Genomic DNA, 24,948 nt, shown 5'->3' on the forward strand with positions numbered 1-24,948 from the left:
AAGGAATATCCTCTGGGAGAAATGGAGTAGTAGGTTGAGGGATGTGAAGAAAAGGTTGCGGCTGCCATTTGGGCAGTGGGTGAGTAGGATAGTGAAGGGATGTTAGTAACAAGTTTGATCGACTTGTTTACACTGGGAGGTTGTGAATCAGTAGTGAGGAAGAGGAGCTACTGGTGTACATCTATTAGACCAACATCAGCACGTTTTAGTTGGTCGAGGGGAGTGGGAGAAGGTAACAAATTCAGTCTGAAAGGCATCCAGAATGGCTATTTCAAGAGGTTGGAATCCACAAATCAGTAACAGCCATCACAGAAGGTTTGGGGTAAAGGGAGTCAAAGTGATTGATAAGGGAATCTGTGTTTTGGGGAAGGGGGGCGAGGGGAGAGTGTAGCAGTCTAGATATCAGGTAAATAGGTTTTGAGCAGGTAGGGAGAGGGTGACCTTATTGTACAATAATGATTCCACCACAATGAAAAGTTCAACACTTTAGTGATCTTGCCACTTTTTCCTTCTTCACAACTTCCAACCACAATGCAGTACTTCAATGATTTCTTACTGGTCCACTAACTGGTCCACTAAACTGCCAGGACTACCACTAAAACGTCTCTATCCTGGTTTACTTGTCTGCCAGGACAAAAGCTCCTAACACTACTACAAGTCCTCTGTGGAAAGGTTTACTTTAAACCTTTGGAAAAGTCTTTGACTTTCACCAACATCAAAATTCAAACCACCTTCTGAGAAAACATGGTGCTGGTTGTTCTACTGTTGTATTTGCCACAGGTAATGTAGGTTATTCTTATCTCTTCCTTGATACTTTCTACCAGGAAGGTTTCTCTCCCACCACTCTAGTTTCCCCCTCTCTACAATGATTCTGGGTTTCTCTGGCTCTGGCTTAGACAATGCTTGTTGACATCTTTCTCAACTGTTACTTATGTTTTACTCTAGCAGTAAGGGTTACAATTAGCTAACTTAAGTATTGCCCTCTTTTGGTCTTGGAAATGGCAGTTATGAGTAGATTGTTTCAATGTTGACCTCTCTAGGCTTTGGCAATGTGTGTTTCTATTTTGGTTCAATATTTGTCAGATCATGGCATTGGTCGCAATCCCACAGCGTGTTGCGCCGTCACGCTGTCTCTTCAGCGGTCTAGTGTTCAACCAAGATGGCACCCGTCACTGCTTGCACCAGGTACAAGTCGGGAACACCACACCAGAGACACACACGTCTCAACTCCCATGAGTACTGACTGTAAGGAAGGCATGATATCAAAGTAAGACGGACACAAGTGACCACAGTTCAAGGGTGTTTATTGAACTTCTTCAACGGTGTGATAAACGCCTGTCTAAACCTAAATCCAAAGATGTGAGCAAACTACGACCATCAAATAATAATAACGCAGTTCTATTGGAGTCTCAAAATAAAAGGGCCTATACTAGATAAAACTATTGCCAAACCTTACTGCTAATTTGCAAATAGTGTGGGGTAATGTTCATGAAAAAGAAAGTAGTTTTCAAAGAATAAGTCAGGAGGTTCAGGCCGTTGGCCTCCCTTGCCCATGTTTTCAGCGCGGGACAAAGAGGCTCACTCGAACATAGCACACTCTTGGGCTTCTTCGACACAAGGACACAGTTCCATCACCAACATCAGGGCCTTCTGTGCCTAAGTCTCTTAAGCTATCAATGTCTCTTGATTCAGTGGGCCTGATGTACCAAAACAACAAAAATTACAAACATTCAAGTAGGGCGATTCACTCTTCACCTTGGATCCCTCTCAGCTGGGCTCAGATCCCTTTTCTACCACAATCCTTTGATTGGATCCCCCTCTTCCGGGCTCAGATCCTCTTCTCCAATGCTTATAGAAAATCTTTTCTTGGGGTGGGCGTGGCCTGAGCCCATGGCGTGAGGCTGTGAACTAATGGAGCTCCTGTCGTGATCCTTAATAGGTCCTGATGTTACAGGGGTAATAGCGATAGTTAACTGTCCATCGTTGAATCGGAGTGATTTAACTGGTGAACGAGCGCTCAAAACTCTTAACCTGCATGTGAAAAGTTGGTAGCCGGAACCGTGTTGCAATGAGGAGGGGGAGGAGACGCGTCCGTGCAGCACAGCACACCCTGTGCGTTCTGTGCACTGAGTCAGACTCCGGTGTATCTGCTGCCGGGGGCCGCTTAGATTGCTGACCAGCTGGCACCTGGAGTTCGTATGCCTGATTGTAACATATGCGGAGCCGGTGCCTGTGAGCTGCCCTGCCTGCGGGGCTGGCGGGCTGGTGCCTGAAGATCTCTGACTGGTACGGCGGCTAACAAACTTGAGGAGCGTGACCGACTGGTAACTTGCCCTTTGACGTGGGGCGGATCGAGCCCAGGAGTGGGCGAAGGTACGCCAGCTGGCTCCTGGGGCGGCCTGAAGTGGGCAAAGGCACGCCAGCTGGCACCTGGTGCTTGGGAGTGGCCCGGGAGTGAGCGTGGACGGGACTGCGCTCAGCATCTAAATGACTCGACGTGCCGGAGCAGGCACGGCTGAGGTCTCAGGAGGTGAATCAAGCTGCAGACTTGTCGACTAAGGGTTTGGAGCTTTCCCTCCATGGGCTTCCGCACTGCCTGAATTATCCAACTGGGACTGCCGGCGGTTACCTAGGGCCCTCACCGTAATTCAAGCCATGCGGACATTGAACTTGCCCCATGCTGAGTCTATGGGAGATATGAATGGGATCCTGATCTTGGCGTGACATCTGCTTGCGCAGTTGGCAGGCAGTGCTGGGCCTGGAGACTGTTCTGTGAGGAGGAGCAGCACGGTAAGATCGGGACAGAGGGGAGCTGCTTCCCATAGATTTCACGACTGAATCTCTGGGGAGTATTTGTATACTGTGAGCCTGATGTTGGGCGAGGACTGCCCCATTGTCCTCTGGGCCCTGACGTGCTTGCGCCTGGGAGCTTATACTGATCAAGAGGCGAAGGCTCCTGCTGGTACCGAGCGAGTGAGTGATAAGACCAGCGGAACAGCTCTGTACTATGCTGCTGGCTTTCTCTGGTGACCGGGAGGCTGTGTTCTGGCGCATATAGCTATTGGCACCCCATGTGCTGTGAGGAGTGGACCCATTGTTGCCGGGACTGAGCAGTGGGTTGGACGACTGATAGTGATCGCCTGACCACTGCCCCACTGACATATACAATACAGCTCCTCTGGTTGGGGGACAGAGGTGTGGCACTGAAGAAGAGCATGAAGGTAATTGTCATGCTGCTGAGCAGAACCAGTGCTGATTAAGATTGGACACTTCTGAGCGGTTGGTTGCCACCTGCAGCAGCACTAACAGTGCTGGTTCAGCGGGTGTGTATATCACAGCCCTCGCGGGGGTTGGAGCCTGCACTGAGTACACCCCTGTTTGGTTGCTCCGCTGGCTGCTGCTGGCTGCGCGCCTGGATCATCACTGTAGCTTGAGTCTGTTAGTGTTGGCCTCATTTTGAATTATGTCCCCGACCAAGGGCAAAGGCAAAACCACAATAATGGACTTGTTTGCTAACACCGTTAAGACCCGAGAACCCTCACAAAGTGCATCAGTGACGCAGGCGGAGGCATGTGTGTCTGGCGCAGGTTCTCAGGAAGATTTGGTACTAGCTGCAATAGCTGTGCAGAGATCCTCACTAGGGAAGAAAATCGACAAAGTAAAGGTGGATGTTCAGTTATTGCGACAAAACGGGCAACAACTGGCTGAAAGCGTCACGAAGGCTGAGAGGGAGCTCAAGGACACGAGGGACTCTCCAAAAGTCCTGGAAACCGCAGTACGGGACCTGGAGAGAAGGAATAACGCTTTGGAGCTATGAGCTGAGAATGCTGAGAGGAGGGCCCGAAAAAACCAAGGAAGGCTGCTTGGGCACCCGGAGGGCTCGGAGGACTCTGACCCCACCTAGTATGTTGAGAACTTATTGCTGCAGGAAAAAGGAGCCGAGAACTTGTTGCAGGGTTTCGCGGTTGATTGTATCCACCGCTCGCTACAGAACCTCTTTCCCCCCAGGCTCACACCCCAGACATGTCCTTGCAAAAATCTTGAAATCTGCGACAGGGAGGTGCTATTGAAACACTCCTGGGAAGGCAGTGAGATCCAGAGAGACAACTCAGTCGCCGTCTAACCAGATTTCACACCAGCAGTCCAGATGGCCAGGAACTCCTTTGTGCCGGTCAAGGCTAGACTTAGGCACCTAAATATTAAATATATGCTCATATATCCTGCCAGGCTCAAAATCATCGATAAAGGCACAGCGCACTTCCTTGATACTCCTGCGGCTGCTGTTAACATGTAGCTGGAACACAACAGTTTGGCCCTTGGAGACAAGCCTAATACTTAGCCTGGTGGACGCCATTTAGGAGTTTGGTTATATGGGGTTGGAGGTCATGATATCTGGGCATCCCATGTAACATTATCTGCTGTTAAGAGTCACCAAGGAACAGAGGGATGTGGGGTTGGCGACTATGTCCTGCTGATTGTTCTATAGAATGGAGCACTCGATATACCTAACGCCAAGAGGCTTGATGTGTCGTGTTTGATATGCAAATATATACCCGTCCGTACAATTACTCTCACATGCGATGGGGGCAACGTTTGGTCACCCGCCAATGGTCTTGTTGGAACGCTCTACACATAGGGGGGGTGGGCCTGGCCTGTTGCTGGCTCACATTACTCAACACATGGTGGCCTGAATAGACCCTAATGGTACGGGTATATCTGAGCTCTGTACACCCTGTGCAGTAGCTGGGCGAGTTATTATGGTTTGGTTTACTGTGTTACTGGTTTTATGTTCTGCCCGCACTTTGGTTTGTATGCTTTCCTTAAGGTTTAACTGGTCGGGTGGGAGTTGGCTGTGGAGGTATCTGAGGCGAGCCCAGGGTCTCAGGTTCGTCATGAAAGGGGCGGGGGATGTTGGTGAACTTGTGAGCGTGTTAGGAGACAGATGCCTAAACTATGACCCCCGCCATTAAAGTATTAACCGGGAATGTGCGCAGGTTGGGCACATACTTGCACAGGAATAGGGTGAAATCTTTCCTTATGCGTAAGGTAAGATGATCACCATTGCCCTGCTTAAGGAGACCCACCTAACAGCCGAGAAATTGGAGAAGGTCCATGAGCGCTGGGGAGGGAAGGGATATGGGGCAGCATACTCTAAATATGCCAGAGGAGTATTCACTTGGATAAACGATACTTTGCTGTTTCAACTACTAGAGATGGAGGAAGATAAGGAGGGGAGCTATCTCATCTTGCGGGACTACATTGATAACACTGAGGTGTATAGTTAACTCTTACTTTCCGAAACACGGAATTCCATCCCACGTACACACGCTCTGTTCTCGGGTGGCACATCACAGGGATTATTTCTTCTTTTGGGGAGGTGATTTTAATTGTACTAGGGATCCTGTTCTGGATAGATCCTCATTTCCCCAGGGGGGGCCTGTCGTCTGCGTCTACCGCACTTATTGTAGTGCTGTTAAACCTGGACTTGGTAGATGTATGGAGAGAACTGAATACTGTGGGTAAGTGTTACTCATATTATTCCTCACTGATCGCCACACTAGGATCGATTACATATTTGTTGGGCGACGTCAGATGGCTGATATATGTGGGGCTGAGTATTTGGGGAGAACAATATCTGACCACTCCCCCCTGGTGGTGGCTTGGAATCTAGGGAGTCTGCACCCCCCATCCCGATGTGGCGCATGCCTACAGACGCGCTGACTGACCAAGTCTTCAGAGACGAACTGGCCCAGAATGTGGGTCTGCCATTATGCACCTCCTCTCTGACTTCTACACCCCCAGGTCGTACTGTTCTGCTACTGCCTCCCCTCCCTTCTACTCCTAGCCCACTTCTCCTCCTGACCACCGCCATCAACTGCCCCCCTTGATTGCCCCGACTCCTACGACCCCCCTGCCCTCTTACTCTGTAATTGCATCCTGCACCCTACGTCACTTCCCCCTCTGTCCTTGTGGCTCTTCCTACCTATTGGTCCACCCTTTTGTCACGAGCAGCAGCAATTTTTCCACCACTACCATCAACTGTGGGCTACTTGCCCCCCTCTGCTGCCATCTCCGACGGATCTGCTCTAATACAGTTCCTGTGTCTCCCTCCATCCCAATGATCTGACTCACCTACTGCTTCTAATACTGCCATTTACTACATTCTGACCCTTCCAGTTCCCTTCTCTGATCCCTCCTGCCATAGCCTAAGTCCTACCTCAATCGGACCACTTCAGAGTGTCCCTGTTACCAACCCATAGTTTTACTGCTTGCACTGCTCCCCTACCTTCCCCTCCTCCCTGCTCCCCATCTTCTCTCCCACCCACCTCCCCCCTTCTCTAGCATTCTCCCGTTGCTATTTCTTGACCCATTGTCCAATTCTTTTCACTCTCCCTGTTATGCTTCCTTCCCTTTCTCAAGTCCGTCTCCTTCCCCTTCCCTCCCCCTCTTCCCTACTGCTTTCCCCTTCAATCTACTCTTCATCCTTCTAATGGCGATCTCCTCTCTCAATCCTCACCTCTCTACCCATACCCACTCAGTCCTTCCCCCCCAATGCCTCGCCCCAATGCCCTAACCTTATCTATCCCCCTCTCACTAACACCTCCCAACACCTTTGACGTCGCCCTCTGGAACACCAGATCCATCTGTAATAAAACCACAGCTGACCTGGACCTCTTCCTACGCCTCAATCTCCAATTCCTCTGCATTACTGAAACCTGGATCCCTACTCACAACATCTCTGTACCTGCCTCCCTCACCTCCTCCTCTTCCTCCTTTGAACATGTTCCCCGTTCTTCTGGCCGCAGAGGAGGTCTTGGCCTTCTCTTTCGACCACACTTCTCTTTCTCTCCCTCCCCTACTGCTCTTCCTTCCTTCCCTTCCTTTGAGTACATGTTCAAAATCTTTAACTCTCCACATGCTATCTCATTTCTTATCATCTACCGCCCTCCCCGGGCCACTCTCCTCCTTTTATGAGGACATTGACCATCTCCTCAGCATCATTTCCCCCAGTCCCACTCCTTTACTCGTACTTGGTGACTTTAATCTCCACCTCTCTTCCAACCCTCCCTCCTCTCCTCTTATCCATTCTTGACTCCTACCTTCTCTCTCCCTCCCCTCCCCTCCTACTCACCAATCTGGCTCTACCATCGACCTCATATTTACTTCCTCTCTCATTGCCTCCCCTGTATCCTCCCTTCCCACCTACTTGTCTGATCACTCTCTACTTTATTTTTCCCTCTCCCCTCCCTTCCCTTCTCCTCCTGCCCCTCCCTCCTCCACTTCGTTTTCCCGGCGTGACCTACGTGGCTTTAACCCCTCTCTATTTCTTACATCCCTCTCCTCTTTACTTCCCCCCATTTCCCATTTCTCCTCTCTCCGCCTCTGAGACCTCCTCCATCATAACTTCTCTCTCTTCTTCTCTCGATCTTCTCTACCCCCTCTCCTCATTTTCCCTCTCTCACTGTGCTGCTCAACCTTGGCTTTCTTCTCATCTCTCCTCCATGCGCCGCCTCCTTAGGCGCCTTGAGCGTCTTTCGCTCAAACACCCAACCCCCGCTAACCAATCTGCCTACTTCTCCTATCATTCCCTCTACGACTCATGCCTCAATTCCGCTAAACGCACCTACTTCTGACCTTCTCCAGTCTCAATCCTCCCACCCTCGTCGCATTTTTCAAACCTTAGCCAGTCTTCTCTCTCCATCCACTCCTGATCCCTCCTCCGCCTCTTCTCTCTCTGCTACTGATCTAGCCTCCTTCTTCTATAAAAGTCCTCAACCTTCGTCAAACCATTCTCTCTTCCCCCTCCTACTCTCCTCCTCCCCTTCTCCTCGCCCTACCTTCTCTGTCCTCCTTCTCTCCTGTCACTCATTCTGATTTTACCCTCCTCCTCACCCATACTCATCCCACTGCTTCCCCTGCTGACCCCATTCCTACCTCCCTCATCCCTAAAATGTACCCCCTCCTGATTCCTTACCTTACCTTCTTCTTCAACATCTGTCTCTCAACTTCCACTTTTCCTACCCCTTTTAAACACGCGACCATCATCCCTATTCTCAAAAAACCTTCTGCTAATCCCAGTCTTGCCTCCAACTATCGCCCCATCTCTCTCCTACCCTTCCTCTCCAAACTTCCTGAACGCATTGTCTATTCTCAACTCTCTTCCTTCATCTCTAACCACTCCCTCCTTCCCGCTACCCAATCTGTCTTCCGCCCTCCACTGAAACTGCTCTCACCTCTGTTCTTAACTATCTCTTCTCTGCACGTTACTCAAAACACTCCTCCATTCTTATTCTCCTTGATCTTTCTGCCGCTTTTGATACTGTTGACCATCCTCTTCTTCTCAACTCCCTCTCCTCATTTGGTTTCACGGACTCTGTTCTTAACTGGCTCTCCTCTTATCTCCTCTCCAACCGCTCTTTTTCAGTCTCCTGGGGTGGCTCTTCCTCCCCCTCCTATCCTCTTAACCACGGAGTTCCCCATGGTTCTGTCTTAGGCCCCTTTCTCTTCTCTCTCTACACTTCCTTCTTAGCTCCTACCATCTCCTCCTTTGGCATCTCACCCCATTTCTATGCGGATGATACCCAGCTTTTCCTCTCCTTCTCCTCTTTCTCTCCCGACATTCATGATAAACTATCATCTTGCCTATCTGCTATCAAATCCTGGATGTCCTCTCGCTTCCTTACTCTTAAAACTGAAAAAACTGAACTCCTCTTCTTCCCTGCCAATTCTCTTCCTCCACCTTCCCCTCCTGCTTCCATTCTCTTTCCCCCCTCCCACCTCTCCTTCTCTCCCCATGCCAGTAACCTTGGTCTTCATATTGACTCGCACCACATTTCTCTTAATGCCAAATCTTGTCGCTTTCATCTCTACAACATCCGTAAAATTCGACCCCTCCTTACCTTTCATGCTACTAAACTTTTAATTACCTCCCTCATCTTCTCCAGACTCTTCTATTGTTCCTCCCTTCTCTTTAGACTCCCCTCCTCTCATCTCTCCCCGCTCAAATCCATATACCACTCTGCCATCCGCTCTCTGCCTTCTCTCACCCCTAGATTCCATCTCCTCTCCTCTTCCCTTTCCTCTCTAGGTTGGCTCCCATTTCACTCCCATCTCAAATTCAAATTCCTCTGTCTTGTCTTCAACTCCCTCTATGGTCTTGCCCCCCCCCCATCTCTCCTCCCTTTTAACTTTCTATACCCCTTCTCGTTCTCTCCGTTCTGCTAATCTTTTCCTACTCTCTTCTCCTCCACCTACCTGTGCCCCCTCCCGTTTCCGTTCTTTCCAACTCCTTGCCCCCTTCCACTGGAACCGCCTCCCCCTTCATATCCGCTCTTCCCCCTCCTTCCCTTCCTTTCGCTCGTCTGTCAAATCTTACCTCTTTCACTCACCTACCTAGCACCCTTCATTTCTTCTCGTCCTTATCCCTCACCTTCATTCCTTGCCTCCTACCACTGCTCTTCCCATCCCTTTCTACCTCCTCCTCCCCACCCCCTGCTCTCATATAATCCCACTCATTCCTCTCCCTCATTCACTCTTACATTCCCTCTTCTCCCACTCCTACCCCCACTAACTCCTTCCTTCCCTTGCTCACCCTGCCCCTCCCTACCCCCTCCTCACCCCTACAATGTTGTAAATTGTTCTTTAAACTGTTTTCGTGTTATGATTCAGTTACCATCTTATTCTTGTTGTATTTTGCCTGTTCTTATGTAAAGCACTTTGGATTAAAGGGCAATATAACTTCAATAAATACAAATAAATACAAATAAAAATGCGAAGAGAGGCTGGCTAAAACCTGGTACCGCTGCCTTGAGACGTGTGAAAGGTTATCCAAGTTTGATTACGTCGCAAGAACCACCAGCGCAAATGCAGATGGGGATAGGCCGTGAAGGCTCTTATCATGGCTATATAGGCAGGAACACCCCAGGCACCTGACGGTGCTGCCGAGTTGCTGGAGGTAAATGGGAGCATGTGCAGGACACAATCTGGAATAAACGACATCTTTTCCAGGTTCTAGTCGCAGCTGTACAGCCATGCAGAGCAGGTTCCCCAGGAGGAACTAGAGGAGTTCCTCTCGCTGATGGCGCTTCCCAAGCTAGAAAGTGCAAAATACCACATTGGGCCAGCCCATCACTGTAGGAGAAGTGAGCGATGCGATTGCTTCACTTTGTACAAGCAATGATCCGGGTAGTGATGGACCTACGCCTGAATTTTATAAAACATATGATTCGACACTAGCTCCTGTGTTGCTCAAGGTTTTTGAGGAAGCCTTTACTAGTGGGGTACTCCTGGGAAGCATGCGGGAAACCCTAGTGGTCCCATACCTAAACCTGGGAAACCTATAGACAAATGCGAATCGTATCGGCCCTTTCAATGCTAAATTATGATATGAAAATCTTGCAAACGATATTAGCGGGATGGCTCCATGAAGTGATTGTGGGCTTGACACATAGCGACCAGACAGCTTTTATCCCAGGCCGAAGCAACGCCCTTAATTTGCGCCGACTGCAACACGTTATTGCACAGAGCAATGAATGACCCGAACAGTGCGTGCCGACTGCCAGGGTCAAATCTGGGATGCAGGTGTCAGCGGTGTGGGACATTCAAAGAGGGACGTGACAGGGATGCCCGTTGTCACCCATGTTGTATCTACTGGCGTTGGAGCCGCTCGCAGTCTACCTGTGCAAGGAGCTTTTGGAGGCGGGAATTCGTGTTGGGGGCACCAGACACTTGATCTTGTTATACGCTGGCAACGTTTTTCTGCATATAATAGTAATAATAATAATAATAATAATAATAATAATAATAATAATAATTTGGCATTTATATAGCGCTACGAACCCTCAGGTATCTGAGCGCTGCTTATTATTACCCACGGTGTGTAGTGCTCATTTATCGACCTCTGAAGGATGAAAGGATGAGTTTGGCCCCGCCAGGATTTGAACCTGCGTTAGCAAGCTCTGCACGGATGTCAAAGCGAGCGCTCTACTCGCTGAGCCACTTGACCGGCTTTATTGGGGAGCCGCAACACAACCTACCAATAGTGATGGAAGTATTGGACAATTTTGCTAAGGTGTCTGGGATTTCCTTTAATAGAGAGAAATTGTGTATTTTTCCATCAGCGGGGCTCTGGGGGGTCGAGGTTGAGGCCTTGCCGGATATGGGATTCCTGTGGGAAGTTGGAGCCTTCTGATACTTAGGTGTACACATCATGCACATGCCTGAAGGTATGCATATACGCAACACAGTAGGGGTGATAGCAGGGCTGAGAAGGTCTATGTCCTTTCGGTCTAGGCTCCCACTTTCATCAAGGGGGAGAGTAAAGATTTTAAAGATGATAGTTATGCCTAGATTCCTGTATTTTTTTTTATCAATATCCATTACTACATCAACACCTCCTTCTTCCGCTTGCTGGACTTTCTGATGCGGGGTTTCCTGTGGGGCTCCTCCCGTCACAGGATTGCTCTGGCGACACTGGGCCTCATTACAGGTCGGGCGGGCGGTAAACCCGCCGCCACTGTTCATTCCGGACCGCCCGATCTCGAGTCCAGCAGGCGGGAGGTGGCGTTCGCGCCAGGTCTGACCTGGCGGGTTTACCACTGCCCGCCTGCTGGCGGACGTGGAAACACCGGCATTATCACGAGATGGTGCCGGTGTTTCCATGGTCCCCATTCCCATTGAGTCCTATCGGACTCAATGGGAATGGGGATTTACACCATTCCGGCTCCGGAATTCCCAGGTCACCGGGGTTGTAATGTCCCGGTAATTCCGGGAATTACGGAGGCGGAATGGTAATACGAGTCCGGCGGTAACCAGGTGGTTTTACCTGAGCTTTATGGGAGTCCTGGGGGTGGCTAAAGGTAAATGGGTTGGGTGGCTGGAGGAACCAGAGACAACAGCACTGCTGGTTTTGATGTTTTCTCTGGAGGATGGTTGGGACCGCTTTTCTTGATTTATATAGTACTCTAATGGAAAGACCTAATCCCTGAAGCATCGCACTAAAAGCATGTTGGAGATTAGACCTAGGGATGGAGATTGGGGTGAAGGAGTGGGAGTGTATTCTCAGGTTCTGTGAAGATTAGCATGTATCACTTCTAGAAAGAAATTGTGAAGATTAGCATGCATCACATCTAGATGGAATTGTCCAGCACATTGCCTCCGCCCTTATGAATACATTACACGAGCTGGGATTTTCCATCAATCCCAAGAAGTCACAGTTGGCACCCACGTAGAGTCTAACCTTCCTGGGCCTTATCTGGAATATGAGATACGAGAGGATTTCCCCTCAGAGGACAAGACCACAGCCATCAAGTGGGCCACGGGCCATTTTCTCAGCAGAGCGGTGACCTCGGCATGGTGCTACCAGCACCTCTTGGGCATCATGGCGGCATGTCTCCTTGCAGTGCCACCAACGAGGCTCAAAATAAGGCAATTGCAGTTGCACTTCGCAGCCTCCTGGAGTCAGAGGCGGGTTCCTAGGCAGAGCAGGTCAGCATCCCACATCCTCTCCACCATGACCTAATCTGGTGGAGCACAGACAACAACCTGCGGATAGGCAGGCCCTTCCGTCAACCAGCACCTCAGGTCACCATCACCACAAACTCATCTCTAGAGGGCTGGGGAGCTTCCTTGGGCAGCCACAATGTCCTTTGGGTATGGTCCCGTCAGGCGCAGGCAGCCCACATCAACTGGCTCGAGTTCATGGCCATCTGGCTCCCTCTCAAAGCCTTCCTCCCGATGATCAGCAGCAAGGTGATCCTCATTCAGACGGACAGCTTCACCAGCAGGTATTACATCAACAAGCAGGGTGGCACCAGGTCACCTCACCTCTGCACTCTAGCAGTCAACATTTGGTAAACAACATGCACCTGGTAGAAATCCACCTTTCGGAGGAGTCCAATCTAGAGGTGGACAGGCTCAGCAGGCTGGGTGTGGACATCTACATTGGACAAACTGGTCCTTCAGGGGTATCTTCGACAGGTCGGGTCACCCTCAGGTGTATCTATTCACCAACTGGTCCCAACACGAGGTGCCCCCAGTTTGCGTCCTGGCAGGGACAGGACACGGGCGCTCTGGGCGATGTGATGCAGATCCAGTGGGACAACATGAACGTGTATGCCTTCCCTCCCACTCTCCTGGTCCACAGGGTAAACTGCAAGTTCAGGGAGGCCTGGCACATCCGTATCATCCTGATAGCTCCATGGTCGCCAGCAAGGCCATGGTCCTCAGAACTACTCAGCCTGTCCGATCAGGCCCAGTGCACCTTCCGCTGGGCCCAGCACACCTACTCTCTCAGCAGGGAGGCACAGTCCTCCACCCCACCCCCCAGAGGTTAGCCCTCACAGCGTGGTTCCTGAACAAGTCACACTGAGGTATCTGCATCTGTCAAAAGCTAACCTAGACATTATACAAGGAGCTAGGAGCAATGCTACTAGGAGCCAGTACAAATGCAAGTGGACCAGGTTTTGTCAACGGGCGGAAATCAAGAGGTCGATCCTTTGACCTGCACTCCGGACGACATGCATTCCTTCTCTGCACACCACGCACACTCTGGGGTGCAAGTAGACACGTGCTGCACCTATCTGGCGGCCATTGGTGCCTACAGGAACTCTGGGGAGGAGGTATTTTCATCCTCTATTCCAGTGATTAAAAGACACTTGGCGGGCCTGACATGGGTTTATCCACCTATCAAGAAGCCACACCCCATGTGGGATCTCAATGTGGTCTTGGGTGCCCTGTCGCATAAACCATTCAAACCTTTGGCGTCCGTGGACATCAGGCTAGTCACCATTAAGACGGCCCTCCTGGTGGGCCTTACCTCGGCACGCCCGATCAGTGAAATCCAGACGCTGGTGGCTGCAGTGCCTTATATTACTTTTCACAAGGACAAGTTGGTGCTTAGAACTCACCCTGCATTCTTCCCTAAGGTTGTCTCCTCTTTTCACTTAAATGAGGAGATGGTGCTACCAACATGCTTCGTGCACCCCAATGATGATGCTCAGAAGGTATTGCACTGTCTGGACTTGAGGCGTGCGCTGAGATACTCCCTGGACAGGACCAAGAGCTTCTGCAAATCAGACTCCCTCTTTTTCACCTTCGGTGGGTCAAAGACTGGCTTTCAAGCTTCCAATGTTTCCATATCAAGGTGAATGCTTACGGCCATGAAGAAGGTGTATGAGGGGCAGCACAAACCTCTTCCAGCAAATATGCATGCCTACGCAATCAGAGCTAAAGCCATGGCGATTGCTTTCCAGAGGCACGTCCTGTGGCAGGTTATCAGCAAGCTGGCTACATGGGCTACGCCCTCAACCTTCTGCTAGCACTGCTGCTTGGATGCTGGCTCCAGGTCGGACTTGGCATTTGGTCAGACAGCGTTAAGGAACTTGTTTTCTTAAGGGAGCACCTCTCCACCAAAGGGCTACGTTCAGTTGTACTCGCCCATACAGTATGGAGGAAAGAGGACGGGACGTAGGAGTAATTATAAGTGACCATAACCATAGTGACTAACATACTCCTAGTCCATAGCCCTCCTTTCCTCCATACATCCCACCATCCTCCCCTCTAATAAAACTGGTGTCATTAGGCAATGTTAATATTGTTGACGCGTCAAAGGGTACTGAGGAGTGGCGCCGGTGGGCAGAGTCAGGGGAGCGTATACTCCCATGGCCACGCCCCGCACACATCTACATTTAAAGGGGAAGATGATTTTTCTGGTGAAAAAGGTTCCATCACTTGTCCCTAGCGAGGGACGCTCATAAAGTATGGAGGAATGGGAACAATGGGTTAGGAGTACATTAGTCACTACGGTGAGTAATTTATAATTAAGAGCCTGGGAACAGAGGCAACAGAATTGCTGAGATGGCAGGAGTTAAGAATATTACAAGTTCTATGTCGAGAACCAGGGGAAGGGAGTCATTTCCCCAGTCCAAAGTGTGTGGACACTGATGCATTACATTCGTAGACACCAGGTGAAGGGGTGCATTCTTGTGGCAAATAATCTGAAAGCTGAACTAATTGAGAAGTCAATAGACCTACTTCAGGGGAAGGGAGTCATTCCCCCCTGGCTTGTGCCTTTTTGTAAAGAGAACAATTCTGAGTGTACCAGGAGAAGGCAGGCAGTCTCCTGTTTGTAGATATTTTGTTTGAACTGTGCCAAGAGAAGGGAGATATTCTCTTGGGCTTTTAACTACACTGAATACCAGGAGAAGGTACTCCTTCTCCTGGTGGGAGACTTTACTTTATTTTGCATGCTTCGGTTTAAGTGTAAGGGATAGTAGTAGGGTTTTGGACAAGGACAGTGAATATTATGTGACAGACAACCTGTCGTTTCCTTAGTTTTAGGTTGAGGCAGGGAAACCCATCATAGTGTAGGCCTTGGGTAGGTAGGCCTTTGGGCTTATTTGCTGCCAAATGCAGCTTCCATCCATCTGACAACTGCAGAAATATTATTTGAATCATGCTTTGTTCATCTGATTCCTCGGAATCAGCGTTCGTTCTTTATTTTTGAGGAAAACGCCACATTTTGCCTATGTCCTTGCTGTGCCTCCATTGCAATCCACGTGGCCCAACCAGCCTAAAATGGCCGATCGCAACTACGCCTCTGCATCCTGGGTCTGACTTCCTCCAGGTACTGCAACTTTGCATTGATTGGCCCGTAGCCCCCTTTCACAGCCAATCGTTCGCCGGCAGGCGAACTGCGGCCCATCCACAAAGGCGCACACAACAAGGCTCATCCCCTGTCCCGAGCCTGTCCAGAGTCGACAGAGGCCAGGGCCAGGAACTCTGCCCGTTTGCCTCCAGATCAGCCGCCCCTATTCATCTTGACTACTAACGTTCCTACCGGTAAGCATCACGCCAGCTCCCGAACACAAGGATATCTAATCCACTTGATTTATGGAACTCCCTCCCTTGGGCGGCCCCCTAATTGCTGAACTCTTGCTTCCGGCTACTTGCCGGTATTGTATGTCTGTGCATACCCACGTTACCATGTCCATTAATATTTGCCCCACTTGGGTCTCTGTCCTAACCTATATTTAGTACAAGTCTAGCCTATACATTGCACTACTTTACTTGCATTACTGTTCTACCCTGAGACCTGTTGCATTATCTGCTGCCTTTGGTTACTCATGGTCGTTATAACACTGTTCCCAACAACCAATGTATCCACTAACCTATATAACAGCTGCATCTCCGTGCCTAGTCCGTTACGCTTAGCAACCTTATGACGTTGTATAACCGCTGTTTGTGTGCTTCTCCATAATTACGGGCAAACCCACAAATACGAATATATGGCGCACCCTCCTTCGGGACCTATGTGATAACACTAACAGTCCTACCCACCTGCTGCATTGCATCATGTTGTTTTCGCACCACTGTGCTTAGTAACTTCACTGCTATGTACGCTACGCATTACAAATTCTCCTATGTATTTTTTTAACTGGAATGATTAATCGTACCTGATAGCCCTGTACCAATTTTTACTGATTTGGCCTCTGTTGCTTTCTTGTAATGCGTTGTCCTCGCACTACTTTGAATAGTAGCCCAACTTATTATAAATCTGTTGCCTGATGCATTTGGATCACTAGGATTATCCACGTTAGACTGCCTGTCACTTTTGTGATCTTTTTGATTCTGTGATAATTTGAACACACAGCCACCCACTGCGTCCACTGTGCTAATTACTACTAGCCCATAGCTCCCGTTCATGCTTGCCACCACACACTGCCTTACAGGAAGCTCTGTGCGTCGAGACATCGGAGCATGACTGCCCTCATACCCATTCTCCTCCAGCCCTCACGTGCTGATGTGTAACCTGGTAAGATGCCCCCAAGACTCACTACAGTGAAATGACTTTGTTGCTACATTTGACTTACCTATAGCTTAACGCTCATACTAGCATTCTCCTGTATTATGAACTCCCTTGCTCTGCCCACACTGTACTCTCTGCCTGACAGCATGCACTACAGCAGTGCAATGCAGATGTGTTAACCCATTGTGTACTAGCCTATTGTGCTGCCCTGCGCTGCCTACTGTGTACTAGCCCATTTCACCTGCCCTGAGCTGCCTATTGTGTACCAGCCTACTCTGCCTGCCCTGAGCTGCATACTGTGTACTAGCCCATTATGCCTGCCTATTGTGCTGCCCTGAGCTGCCTACTGTGTACTAGCCTATTTTGCCTGCCCTGAGCTGCCTACTGTGTACCAGCCCATCTAGCCCACTATATGCCCCTCTGACAGAGCCCATTGTTAGCTATCACAGACCTACAAGATTGTCTAATGCTAATGTTAGCTATTGTGAGCATGCCTATCCGAAATAACCAATTACTAGATTTGTGCACCCGCTAGAAACAGCTACTGCCAGTCGCTGAGCTGCTCTCATAAATTAATAAACTTGGTACCAGCCCATGCCCCTAAACTACTACCGTGCTCTCCACTACTACCCATTACGATGTGCCTTAATAAGACCCAGATAGCATCTCTACTGTGCCTCACCATATTCAGCATTGCAATCATTATGTCCTCCTACAAACACGCACCGTGACTCACTATGGACAGAAATAATAGACTTCGAGCCAGACTACGCCGCCTCTATGAGCCCATATGTCACAGCAACAAAGCTTTCAACCCCCCAATATAAACTAACCTCACGGTACACCAAGCCATACCCCAACCCAACTATACCTTGCAACAATACTACTCAGCCTAAACGCGTTCCATAAAAATCCAAAACATACCTAAGGTAACCATTCTATCTAGCGCCTTGATCAATGCCAGGTCCTTAGTGGCTCACGCCACCGTAATAGCAGACACTCTACTATCTGAAAACCTTGACCTCCTGGCAGTCACCGAATCATGGTTACACGAAGCTGCAGGCCCTGCACTTTCCCTAGCTATCCCTGAAAATTACCAACTAATTAGAATGAACAGACCTTACAGCAAAGAAGGGGGTTTAGCTATTATAGCTAAATCTGACCTCGCTATTAGACTACAAACTTCATCTCCTCTCAAATCATGCAAACTCCTCATAGCCAAACTGCCCATCTCCAACTGCCACACACTAACAATCTACCTAATATACAGGGCCTCATTGGGATCTTCGAAGAGGATCTATCCAGTCACTTAGCTAATAACACTAAAGACTCCTCGCAAATCCTATTACTAGGCGACCTGAACCTAGGCTTTAATGACCCAGATGACAAACAAGCCCACTCTACAGCCGCTATGTTAGCTGAACACGGTCTAAACCAAAAAGTTCTCAACCCAACCCACAACAAAGGTAGGACCCTGGAATGGGTCGCCACCCTGAATTGAGATACCAAAATTACCCCTCAACACTGGTCAGACCACTACCTCATCAACTTTACACTAACGCTTAATAAACAAATCACCAAAGAGAACATTATGGCACCCCCCCTACCCACTAGAGCCAAAAAAAATATAACCCCAGACAATCTCCTGTCATTGCTACTACCTGCCATCAATGCTCTTCCAAACAACCAGCATCCTCAGCTCCAGGTAGAAAGTTACAATAATGCTATGAAAATAGCACTAGACACCATTGCCCCTTTAAAACTTCAAAAAAGTAAACAACAAGCTCACCTAAATGCCTAGTTCACCCCGCACCGAAAAGAACTAAGAATGCAAAAAAGGAAATTAGAGACTGTATGGCGCCACACCCCATCTGAAGAAAATAAACTGAAACTTAGACTTTTTGCCAATAAATACAAAAGAGAAATCCTACTTACAAAAAAAAATCTCTTTATTGAAAGAATCTGCAACGCAACTTCCAACACTAGAGAATTATTTACCATCCCAAGGGAGCTGGTATCCCCAGTACCACCACCCGACAACATTGCCAAAGACAACCAATGGTGCACCAGCATCCAAAATGCCCTAGCAGTTAAAATGAAAACATTCCAAACTAAAATTGCTTTGAAAAAAGACTCCTTAACTCCCATTGAAACATCACTTAGCTCCATCCCCATGACGACCAACTCACCGACCTCGACCCTTTCAAATTCAAAAAAATATCCATCTTGGAAACCGAAAAGATTATTGCATCCCTCAAACCCTCTAACTGTAAGGGTGACAGCTGCCCAGCCCAGCTTATTAAGGATGCCACAAGAGACTTAGCCCCATTCCTAACCAAACTGATCAATGCCTCTTTCTCTTCCAATACCATCCCAAGTAACCTAAAGGAGTCCTGGGTCCTACCCCTCCTCAAGAAGCAAACTCTAGATCCTGCCATTCCCATTAACTATAGACCCATCACCACGGTACCATTCCCCCTCAAGATAATAGACAGAGTAGCATGCCTACAAATCTAGCACTATCTCCAAACTATCCAACTCTTAGGTACCCACCAATCAGGATTCAGACTACAGCACGGCACAGAAACAGCCTTAATTGATCTTAAAGTTCAGATTGACGAACTGAATGACAAGGGAAACACCGCCGTGCTACTCCTCCTTGATCTGTCGGCAGCCTTTGACCTAGTGGATCACGCAGTCCTGTGCAAACACCTGGCATCGGCTGGCCACTTCTCAAATGGGGCTATAGCCTGGATCCAATCATTTTTGGACAACCGCACAATGAGAGTTTTCGCCACATTGGCATCAGCGGACCCCATTAAAATAACCTGTGGTGTACCCCAAGGTTCTTGGGTCTCGCCAACTCTATCTTTAGTATCTTTACCAAGCCCCTATTCGACAAATTGGACAGACTGGGGGTCACCTACACTAATTACGCAGATGACACTCAGATCCTCATTCCCCTTTCAGGCAATTTTGATACGGTCTGGTAAACAAAATACATCTCATCATTCAGGCATGGATGACCACACATGAACTATGCCTGAATGATGATAAAACCGAAATCCTACTCCTCGGATCCACTGCCAACTTTAAAAAACTCAGTCCCAACTGTTCAGCATTTAACATAGATGGCAACATAATCACAGTTTCCAAAACAGTAAAAACATTAGGCTTTCACCTTGATTCAGCCCTATCACTAAAGAAACAAGTTAACTCCCTTGCATCCTCTACAGCCTACACGTGCAAGGTCATTAGGGCAAGTAGAGCTTTCCTCACTCAAGCCAGCTGTATCATCATTGCCAATCCCCTAATACTGTCCAAACTTGACTATTGCAATGCTGTGTATTTGGGAGCTAACAAATACATCATTGACAAAATTCAAACATTGCAAAACAACGCCCTTAGAACTGCCTTTAATGTACCCTCTAAAGATCACATTTCTAACACTAGAAGACAATACAAATGGCTCAAAATTTGCAACAGAATCTCACTTAAGACAGCATCACTTACCTTCAAATGCCTCAATAATGCAGCCCCCCCTATCTGGCAGCAAGAATTGTGAGAAAAAACTTCCACTCGCCCTACCAGAACAGCCAATTCCTTCTGCCTTCAGATACCCAAATTCAAACTAAAAAAACAGGTGGCAGCAGCTTCCCAATTAAGGCAGCCCAATACTGGAATGCTCTCCCACTTGACATCAGAACAGACCAGTCCTACTATGGCTTTAGACGAAATATATTCTCGCATGGCTACACTCCAATGACCCCCAAGATTAACCATGTACCAATCCATACCCACTAACCTGACTGTACATATGTATATTATTCAACCGATTTATCATGTAATTTAATCCGTAAATGTATACTGTGCCTGCAACTAAGTTTTTAAGCAAACTTGTGTTCCTGTTCTCTGTAGCGCCCTGTTACCTTTGGGTTTGGCGCGCCATACAAAATCAATAAACAAACAAACAAAACCATGCCTCCTCTTGGTCCGTCTCATACTTTTACACCCCACATCCCATCCTTATCTAATGGACAAACAAAAAGATGAAATAATTAATAAACCTGATGTTGCGTAGCTGAAGAAAAGTTACTGATAACATAGCTGATGACCAATCATTTATTATCAGTAAAAAGGCAGAATTACTGGTGGTGGGTTGTATATCATTACAAAATCATTGAAATTCTGTGAGAACTTGAGTTGCAGTGACGGTAATCTGCTGATTCAATGCAACACTAACCCCTTAAATTCTGCATGTGTTGGAAGCACACAGCCTTAAGTATGAGACCGCCATTGCGCAGCCCATAATATGACCTCACTGACGACATCACTTTGGACATGTCAAATGCCATTAGTCATGCCATCATTTCAGAAATCACTTGGGTCACCACTTATGACCTCCTCAATGAACTTGCTGGTAAGTACCAAAAAACAGGGACACATGTTTGGCTGTATTTGAACATATAGAGTGCATTCTTGCACAGATGTAATATGCCTTGTCTTTTATGAAGGTCCAAATCATTTGTCAAGTATTGTAAATGATGGTAGGATAACTACAGAATGTTGGTCTTGCGCATAGCATTCTCCAATTTCAGGTGCAATACAGCGGGTGTCTGCAACCTTTGTATGTTCAGAGGTTTTACATTACAGGGATCATGGAAGTCATAGTCCAAAACATGTAGCGAAATAATAATCTTTGTGTTTTAGCTCAAATTGAAATGTACACAACTTAAAATCATACAATCAAAACATATTTACATAATTACATGTACAATGCAAGCTTCAATCTCCTACACTAAAACGATTTTACAACATGAAAGTGTTTTTCAATATGGTTCTTTGCAGGACACCTGCATTGACGTGGTCAAGAACTACCTTTTTAATTTGTTATGCTGACAGTAAGTAGTATGTTATATGAAGAAACAATGATTTCAGAAACTGTTCCTTCTCATGTATGTTTTATTCTTTGGTGGTCTGGATCAAGGACATAATTGCAATATCAAATATCAGGGACTGAGTGATAAAGGTACTAGAGTATCTCATCATTGTAAATGCTCATTCGTTACATAGTAACTCTGGTGTGTAAGAACACCATTGTTGTAAATGGTCAGTATTTTTAAATGTATACTCAAATCAAGCTTAGCATTTGAAACCACACTTACATGCAGAAACACACTTTTTTAAATGTTGCTTTTCTTACTTGCATGTGTGTTTGCTATACCATTGATGATGCTATACAGGATGTAATCAGTGTGCTTAGGGGCTGGGCAATGAGGGCCCTCATAGTTAAGGTGGTGTTGCTTCCAACACCTGCCGAATTTCAGGGCTTAGACACCTTAACGTCACTTCAACTAAAGTTTTCCCCCTGAATTTCAAGAGTTTTGTTGCACTGAATATATTCACCTCAACTATAATCCATTTGAGCCAAGTCACACATGCCACAGCACCACCTAGTAGCGGTCGCTGTAAACTCACCTCCAGTTCAGAGCCACATTAGTGAGACATTGTGGGATAGATATATAATAACATTTCTCATAAATTAAAATTAATGCAAATGAATTGCCATTTGCTAGTGCGATTACACTTGGCATGGTTTTAGCAACTTGCTCTTAACCTCTTTTTTAATGAGAAAAATGACAAAATAAATTGAATTTTACTGTATGACCGTTCTTCACTGGCATACTGATGTGAGAATCTCAAATATTACTGTTTAGTGACCACACTACTTTGATATTTTCTGAGATCTTGCACAGTAAATTTGCAGTAAAATATTAAGTTTAACTATTGCAGCCACTGTACAACAATGTGTGTTGCTAGCATGATTTGTTTGCTCTTTTAATCACATTGATATTGTGTCGCATATATTCCAATCCCATCTGTTTTTTCAGCCTTCTGATGATGATACGGTCAGCCTTCACTCTCAGGTATCTGAATCAGCAAGGGACCAGCTGCTGAAAAACGACAATCATTTGATAGGAAGTAAAGTGGATTTGCACAAAGGTAAAACAGATAATTGATCTGCGATGTTCATTTGATGCTAATCTATTGAATTATTAAAAAACATGAAATGTTACTAGTAGGTCATTTGCTAACAGAAACATTTACTTAATGTCTTTGTTCACAGGGGCACTGATATAAGGAATGTACTGATCCTTAGTTTAACACAGTATGGCACATCAAATTCTTTTCATCATCATAGTCTTTGTATCCTTATGGTCGTTGTATTCCAGACAAAAGCACCCACTTTATCTTAGTTTGTGTGTGTATTTTTTCTTTTCTTTATGTGAGCGTCCACTCTCCCATCCTCTGTACATCAGGGTCATCCTACCTGCAAGACTGGGGTTGGATCATTCTTGGAGTATGAGAAATCTTTAAAGACAATGATTCTGGCCCACATGCATAGTTGCATGCTTTGGATCCCTGGTATACAGTCGTTTTGCTGCCAGTTTTTTTTTTCTTGATCAGATTTTTAAAGAAACATATTCATCCAAATAACTCATCGGAAAATGAAGGGAGTTTTGGTAAGGGATGAAAGGGGCAGGGGGCAGCTATAAAGATTAAATAATAGGAAGACGGGTTTGAGGGGAACCCCCAAATATTTTTTGCAAAATGGCAACACGTGTTTAAGATGAAAAAGTTTTATTAAAAAACTCATCGAAAAAATACCTGGTGGCAAAAGAACATAAAACAGGCTACCTATAGCTCAGTTTCTTGTCTGACTTGCATGTTCTTCCTCTCATCATTATTTTTAAAGTCTTTAGCCCTCCAACTCCTAGCCCTCCAACTCCTAGCCAGGGACGGCTGGTCCTAGTGCCTTCCCCGGGTCCTGTCCTATGCCACAGTGAACTTGCTAAAGAAGAGACACAGCTTTTGTCAATTTCAGTTCTGTGAGGGTATTCTGAACATTCTCTGCCTTCACTGGCTATCTGCCAAGCACCCTGTGCAGCACTGCACACTTTACTGTGACCTCTAGTTTCAGTCTCTTCACAACAGAGAACTACTCCACATGGAACCCATTGTGAAGGTTCTCAGGCTAGGATGTGGATGACCCACTGATTTGGTAACCGTTCAGAATTGGTCTGGTATTGGCTTGTAGCATGCAGTGGAGAGCAGTGTCTCCTCCTTTGCTACCTGTGTGATGTGTTTTTTCATGCACCTCTGGTAAGTGCATTAGGGATGTTGCCAGCTTGGTTGGCATGGGTTCCAGCCCTGCTCACTTTTTTTCCTTTTTTTTCGCCGAGCATTATTTCTCTTATTTTCCATTTTTGCCAAAATTACAGTTGAAGTCAAACAAAATATATGTAACACATAAGGAAACATAAGATATAACACATTTAAACATCTGGGCACAAAGGGTGTGGTTGCAGGAGTCTCATGATATATTTATCTTCTTGTACTTCGATGTTTCCTTAGCTTCCTGGGGTGGCTAGTGTCTCTATGTGGGTCTTGTGTTCTGAAAGAATGGAAAAACTATGAAGGAGATGAGCTCCGATGTATGCTTGAAGTCCCTGTTCTATTCAATAAACAGAGTTCACGTTGTTAGATATTTGGCATTGGGGTTAGCCAGCCACCCCAAAGATCTTTTCCATGGAGAGGATTTTCCGCACTTTTATCCACCAACAGCTTATGGGTGGTCCCCTTGGGCCTTTCCAAAACTGTGCTAGTGTCAGACAGGCTATGTTGATTAGCTGTGTAATTAAAGCCGCTCTGTGCCCAGATGGATAGATCCCATAGTCGTCGTTGCCTCCCAGAACAAGCATGAGTGGATCCAGTTGGAGGTGTGTTCCCAAGATTTCTTTAATTCTCGCAAGGATTTCTCTTCAGTATATCTGTATTATTGTGCAGTACCACCACATATGCTCCATGTTTTCCCTCCGTCCGCACCACCTCCAACAGAGTTCAGATACACACAGAAATATGGTATGCAGTCTGTACAGTGTCGGATACCATCTATATATAACATGTTTTGTATGAACGCTACTTTTTATTTGTGCATCTAGAGCTTTTCTGCATTCTCCCCCATATACGGTACCAAGTTTCAATAAGAATTGGGAGACCCAGTTCTGTTTCCTGTTTAGCCATGTATGGATAGATCATAGATACATCGACCGGTGTAACATCTTACAACACTGGGAAAT

At 47.2% G+C, this 24,948-nt stretch overlaps 1 protein-coding gene across 2 annotated transcripts in view; it reads left to right on the forward strand.

Annotated features, from left to right (window-relative positions):
* Positions 1-24,948, forward strand: part of LRCH2 (leucine rich repeats and calponin homology domain containing 2) — a 2,196,342-nt gene that overhangs the window by 759,458 nt on the left and 1,411,936 nt on the right. For both annotated transcript variants that reach the window (XM_069612877.1, XM_069612878.1), the window contains exon 8: positions 22,699-22,810. In XM_069612877.1, the coding sequence (XP_069468978.1) occupies positions 22,699-22,810 (112 nt within the window). The remainder of the gene's footprint in view (positions 1-22,698; positions 22,811-24,948) is intronic.

Source organism: Ambystoma mexicanum, chromosome 5p (genome assembly GCF_040938575.1).
Source record: "Ambystoma mexicanum isolate Mex_15411 chromosome 5p, UKY_AmexF1_1, whole genome shotgun sequence".
NCBI lineage: Eukaryota > Metazoa > Chordata > Amphibia > Caudata > Ambystomatidae > Ambystoma > Ambystoma mexicanum.